The sequence below is a fragment of the Mandrillus leucophaeus genome, unplaced genomic scaffold (assembly GCF_000951045.1).
Source record: "Mandrillus leucophaeus isolate KB7577 unplaced genomic scaffold, Mleu.le_1.0 Scaffold771, whole genome shotgun sequence".
In the NCBI taxonomy this organism is placed as follows: domain Eukaryota; kingdom Metazoa; phylum Chordata; class Mammalia; order Primates; family Cercopithecidae; genus Mandrillus; species Mandrillus leucophaeus.
The window spans coordinates 1,216,591-1,223,587 of NW_012108375.1; the positions used below are offsets into that span (position 1 = coordinate 1,216,591).

Genomic DNA, 6,997 nt, shown 5'->3' on the forward strand with positions numbered 1-6,997 from the left:
TTTTTTTTTTTTTTGCATAAAAAGTATAATGCTGCTGAATGGTACCCAAATGTCTGTTGTATACCATGCCAATACAGCAGCTCAGCCAAAAATGTGAATAGAATAGTTTGCCAAGTAAAAGAAAACATAACAAATTGGTAATGGTTTCTATCTTGACAGAAAATGAAAATGATCCCTCAATGTGTGGCCACTCATGCGGACACATAAAAATGTCTTAGAAGCAATCATTTTACCTCAGATAACAGACCCTGACAGTGTAGTACAGCACACTGGCTGACTTTCACTTCTCAAAAAGCGGCAACCGTGACCTACAAAATAGTCTGGTAACCATGTAATTTATGCATAACACACATGCACATGCCATGCACTCATAATATTTGTTATAAATCATTCTGAATATAAGACTCCTTTTCTGAGAAGAATATACTTTATGAGAGAGAATCTAAATCACCAGAGACTTGAGAAAGCTAAACTGAACAGAAATGATGTTGTTGCTAATCAGGTTACAAAATCCAAAGGTCTAAATTGCAATAAAAAGGCATTACATAAGGGCCCTATATATGCTATCTGATTCTGCATAGTGCCTTGAACATGAAAAGTATTTTTGTTAGATGTTAGATAAAACAAATACCAAAAAAATTCTGGAGGTGCATAGTGTACAGCTCTGCCATTCTGCTTAGGAAACTGCAATTGAAAGCAGAAATGAACCTCCTGAAGACCTGCTAGTGGTCCCTTTAACTTGTTCCCCACCTCTTCACCATTTATTTTTTTCTCCCAATGGAGAATTAGCCAACATCATTGACCAGTGATTTTTTTCCCCATGTCCAGTGAAGTTTCCCCATTTTAAACTTTCTAATGAGAATGTTAGACAGAAAATTGATTGTATAACCAAATAACATGAAAAACAGGAATGGCACTTTTAAAAATATATCATTGGTATCTGAAGCTAATGAGGAATTCAAAATGAGAGAATACTGAACCAAGGGGCTAGGAAGAACCTTGAGAAGTTAAATGGTCTTGCCAAGTTGAAAGTAAATTTGAATCCTGTGGGTTATGAGTTTCAAATGAATCTTCTGGGGTTTGAATTTGTTGGTGACTTTCCTGTTCAATAAAAAAGGACTTAAATGGCTTATAAAAAGTTTTAAAAAACTTATTGGGCATCAAACTGCTCTTATAAAACACCATCTTGATGAGTTAAGTGTAAATGAATCAGAAACACATGGGTCATATTTCCTTTAAAAATGCATATGGATTCAAAAATAAAGGGAAGATGACTTGGCAAAACATTTTTTGTGTGGTGGCTAAACCCAAAACACTTGAAAGAGATTTTGAGACATTCAAGGAATCCCCTCACCCCACACCCCCCCAAAAAAAACAAGAACCCAAAACAAAACTAAACTAAACCTATCCAGTCATATAAAACAAAAAGTTCTACACAATGTGCATTTATCTCTATGGGTCAATCAACATCCACTGAGCCTTTGCCTTTGGCACTAAACTATGGAAGAAGACAGCTTCTGCCTTCAAGCAACTTTGAATTTTGGTATAAACAAATCTATATAAGTAATAGAAACCTATTAAAAGATATCCAGGATCTTACAAAAACTGGCATCGTAACCCACATCATATGAAAACTATAAATTAATTGAGAAATAGACAAGTGCTTTCAGGGTCCTAGGTTAGATAGGATTCATTCCATTCAAATCATCATGCCCTCAGCCCTTTTGATTAAAGTTATATACAGTTGCAGAGTCTTAAGTGTTTGAATGTTTTCTTAATTTAAGTGTTTTTATGTCTTTTTAAATGTGTGTTCCAGCCTTCCTTCCTCCACCCTCTAGATTTGTGAGTGCTCAACAAATCTTGCTGACTGGTTTCCTGGAGGATGGGAATGTTGAACAGAGTTTTGAAACAGGAGAGATGCTGTTTGGCAGAGAGAACTGAGGCTATGATTCTGGGTTGGAGTAATGGTACATGTGATGGTTCAGAGGCTCCAGAGGGTGAGTCATGTGTAGGGGGTGATACATTGGCTTGCTTGCAGCAATGTGGCTGAGCCAGGGTGTAGTGGGAGGTGGAGGCAGTTAGGTGTGGGGAGGCCTAATACACTGCATGTAAAGTCAACTTGAGGACAGAGGGGTGTGATAAAGAAAAACACAATTTTTATTCCTTTTTTTTTTTTTTTGCCAGTATAGGATAAAGTTCTAAGCAAAGGACATGTACATGTCATTACTTTATTTCTTATCAGTGTCTTAAAAAGCTGAAAAATATCCAAAGATAAAAATAAAATTAACTTGTATGAGTTGCTAGGATCCTGTAGATCATAACTTTGAAGAGGAAGTTAGTAGGATTATGAAATAGATTATTGAGTTCTAAAATGTTGTTTGTGGGAAAATGTAAGAAATTATTGATTTATTGTCTTCTAAGGTTGTTTTCGAGTTGTTTAATGTGAGTCTCATCTTTTCCACAATATTAGAAAGTTACTTAGAGCTGGGATAGTGTCATATATTTCTTGTGCATTTTTTACTGGCTAGCCCAATGCTGGACACATCAAGTGCTCAATAAATGCTTGTTTCTTCAGTGCTTGGTGCGTTTATTTATGTTACTTTATATTGAACTGAAATAAAGTCAAAAGTTGCCAAGGTCCTATAATGGTGATGGTAAAGTCTGAAAACAAAAGGATGATATAGTGGAAATGTACCAGTAGGGTCTCTTCTGAGCCTACTTGTTCATGGTTAATATACAAAAATCAAAGCCCTTACCATCCTTCATCATCTTCTACTTCTGTTTCAGGAATGTCATTTTCAGGCGTTTCAGCAATTGCTTGAGTAAGTTTAGATTTAAACTGGTTCAGCAGTGCAAGGGTCTGAAATAACAATTAGACTGGTAAGTTTTCTGATAAAGATAAATATAATTTTAAAAGAGATGCTTAAGTTTGTTAGAAAAGGAAATATCCTACTTGGATGTAAAACAAAATGTTCGATTTTGAACAAAAAGGACAAAACTACCTTTAGGCTGCAATAGTGACATTAATAAACCTTGACATTAATAAACCTTGACAGTTTGGATTTGCACTGACATTTCGCCTCAGAGATAGGTGACTATTTTCTGATTTGGGAAACAAAAGTTTGCTTATGTAGAAGACAGAAGGCCCAACTTTTAAAAATACATATTTGGCCTGGTGCATTGGTTCATGTCCCAGCACTCTGGGAGGCCAAAGTGGGAGGATCTTTTGAGCCCAAGAGTTCAAGACCTCAAGACCAGTAGGGGTAATGTAGTGAAACTCCATCAGTACAAAAAGAAAAGAAAAAAAGTCAGATGTGGTGGTGTGCATCTGTAGTCCCAGTTACTCTGAAGCCTGAGGCAGGAGGATCCCTTGAGCCTAGGAGTTTCAGGCTGTAGTGACCTATGATTGTGCCACTGCACTCTAGCGTGGGTAACAGAGTGAGACTCTGTCTCTAAATAAATACATAAAATAAAATAAAATAAAAAATTTGTGCTCATTTATAGTTAAGGTTTTAGTGTCTATAAGAAAGAAAGGTAATTCATTACGTTACATGAAATCAAAAATAAAAAGACAAATAGTATTGTTTATTTGACAAATTTCCAAAAATATAAAAATATCGATATTGGGAAGGTAGACTGAACATATTAACTGTTGGAAAATGGGTAAATTGGAATATCTTTAGAAAGCTGTTGATATGTATTGGAAACTTTAAGATGATCATTCCCCTTGACTGAGTAATTCCAATCCTGGGATGATAGAAAAATAACGTGAAACAGAGAAAATGGCTTAAGCACAAGATGTGCACTGCAGCATTATTCATACAAATGGAAAAATGAAAACCTATTAAATGTCTATCAATAACAAACTAGATAAATTTAGTAAAAAGCAATAAATACGCTATTTAAAAATTTTATTTTTATTTTTTATTTTTATTTTTTTGAGACAGAGTCTTGCTGTGAGGCCCAGACTGGAGTACAATGGTGCGATCTTGGCTCACTGCAACCTCCGTAGCCCAGGTTCAAGCGATTCTCCTGCCCCAGACTCCTGAGTAGCTGGGACTACAGGCACTTGCCACTATGCCCAGCTAATTTTTTGTATTTTTAGTAGAGATGCGGTTTCATCATATTGGCCAGGCTGGTCTCCAACTCCTGACCTCAAGTGATCCACACACCTCAGCCTCCCAAAGTGTTGCGATTTCAGGTGTGAGCCACTGTGCCCGGCCTAAATATGCTATTGTTATTAAAAATTATAAATATGCTATTGTTATTAAAAATTATATACATGAAACATTGCATTCTATTGTTAAGTGAAAGATGAACACAAATATTGTGTTGAGTATATTTTAAAAAATGTGTGTGTGTAGAATTCCTGTGAATTCTTGTTTGCCTCCTATGCTCTCCGTGAGCAAGAAGAAGCAAGTGGCTATAAATTTATAACCACACTATCTCCTGGATCTTAACAGTCTACTTCAGAATTTGAGCAGACAATAGAAGCTAGAAAAATGTTTTTCTACTTGACAGATTTACAGAGTACATCATTGTGAAATGGGATAAAATACTACCTGTCCGAGAAATCAAGGGCCTAATCAAGATTTTGGTATGTTGAATTCAATATAGAAATCCTCACATTTCGAAAGGAAAAAGATGTGTGACAGTTCAACATGTGAATAACTGGTATATTAAAGGGTCACAATACATTCCTAAGCTCCAGAATTTATCTAGAGAGTATCAATAAGATCACAGTTCATGAAAAAGTTAAGTAGGTCTGGGCACTCTAGAACCCAAGCTTAATAAAGACAAATGGTACCAAAATAACTGCAAGAAAAAGGTGGTTGGTTATTGCTTAAAAAATGATAGTAAAAAGCATCTTCTACTTTTCTGCAAGATTTAATGCCCACATAGACAACAGCTAAAAATACATACATTATCATAGTTACTGAATGAGATGAGTTTTGGGGAAAATTTATAAGTTCCTATAGAATATCATTATAGGCATTCTGAGGGCTGCCGAGTATGTTAGCATTTAGATATTTTATATGTTTTTAGAGATTATAGAATTAAGCTCTTCAAACAATGTTAACAGATAAAGCATCCCTTGTTTTTAAATCTTATTCATTAAAAATACTCCATTGCTTACTCTTATTGTATTTGCTTATTAATAAGAAAACAGATTACTGTAAAAATATTGAAAAATAGAAGTAAAATAACTATTATCCCACCACTCAGAATAACCACTGTTAACATTTTGGTAAATATACTTCAAGGTAGTATGTGTGTGTATGTGTATGTGTTTATATATCTGTATCTATATCTACTATTGCATAAATATATCTCTCCATATGCCTATCTCCATATCTATCTATTTAATCTATATGATATGGTCTGGCTGTGTTGCCACCCAAATCTCAACTTGAATTGTATCTCCCAGAATTCCCATGTGTTATGGGAGGGACCCAGTGGGAGGTAACTGAATCATGGGGGCCGGTCTTTCCCATGCTATTCTCGTGATAGTGAATAAGTCTCACAATATCTGATGCGTTTATAAGGGGTTTCCACCTTTTCTTCTTCCTCATTCTCTCTTGCCATTGCCCTGTAAAAACTGCCTTTCACCCTCCGCCATGATTGTGAGACCTCCTCAGCCAGGTGGAACTGTAAGTCATTTAAACCTCCTTTTCTTCCCAGTTTTGGGTATGTCTTTATCAGCAGTGTGAAAATGGACTAATACACCATAGCTTAAAAGTAAACGCTATCTTTTTTTTTTTTTTTAAGAGATAGAGTCTCACTCTGTCACCCAGGCTGGAGTGCAGTGGTGCAATCATGGCTCACTACAGCGTCAACCTACTGGGCTCAAACGATCCTCCTGCCTCAGCCTCCCAAGTAGCTGGGACCACAGATGCACACCACCATGCCCAATTATGATTTTTTTTTTTTTTCTGTAGAGATGGGGGTCTCCCTAGGTTGCCTAGGCTGGTCTCAAACTCCTGGGCTCAAGGGATCCTCTCATCTTGGCCTCCCAAAGTCCTGGGATTACAAGAGTGAGTCACTATGCCTGGCCCTTACTAATTTTTAATGATGGACGTTTGCATACTTGGAAATGTCTTTTTTAAAAGCACAAAGAAAAATGAAAACAAAAAAGACTGCTAAGTGGAATGAAATTTTAAAACTTCCTAGAAAATTATACTAGACCTGGATCTTTCTCCCTGAGTTACAAGTGGCAAGGCAGTTTGTTTTTAGAGCCAATTATTGAGCCACTGGCATTTGCTCAAAGAGGGGAGACTGTGGCAAACAAAAAACATCCTCTTGGCTATTTTTAGCTTCTTCTATATTTAAGATTAGACTTTCTCCTGCTGTATTACAAAGGCAAGAGAAGATACTGGGCAGAAAAAAAATCACAAAAATAATGGGACACATTTGTTATAGTGTGAAGAAGACAGGATTTGCATGGAAGCATTTTGATCGGCATCTGCAGGGGAATTATTCAGTTATGGCTTTTCCCGAGGCATGAATGGCCAACTACTTCCAGGAAGGCTCTTTCAGCACAGTGAGAGCCTTCCCAGAATGTAGAAGCTATGCTGAAGGGGCCCAATCTTGGCACACTCTGTTTATGCATATCTAACACAAGAGTCTCCCAGCTGGGCCCTGTGCCTCTGGTCCTGTCCTGTATCCAGTCTAATCTCCATACTGCAGCCCAGTTAGAGAGATCTTCCCAAAATGAAAGTGAGATCATATCACTTCCTTCTGTCAATGGTTCCCCATGGCCTTTAGGATAAATTCTAAACTACTTAACACGGTTTGAAAATACCTTGTACGAACTTACATTTGCTTACCTCTTCAGCCTCATCTTTCTCCTTCTCTTATAGTTTATGTTACAGTCATTTAATATCTTTTAGTTTTTTGCAAAGAGGTCGAAGACTTTTCATGTACGCACTGTTCCTTTTGTCTAGCCATACCCTGCCTCCACCTGGCGGTCTCCTATACAACCTTCTAAGTTCAGCTG

General features: G+C 36.8%; 1 protein-coding gene across 2 annotated transcripts in view; it reads right to left on the reverse strand.

Annotated features, from left to right (window-relative positions):
- The window catches only part of CWC27 (CWC27 spliceosome-associated protein homolog (S. cerevisiae)), a 280,660-nt gene that overhangs the window by 45,868 nt on the left and 227,795 nt on the right, over positions 1-6,997 (reverse strand). The window contains exon 13 of one of the 2 annotated variants that reach the window (XM_011966762.1): positions 2,757-2,860. The exons of the other annotated variant lie outside the window; for it this stretch is intronic. Coding sequence (XP_011822152.1) covers positions 2,757-2,860 — 104 coding nt within the window. The remainder of the gene's footprint in view (positions 1-2,756; positions 2,861-6,997) is intronic. 2 annotated transcript variants of the gene reach the window in all.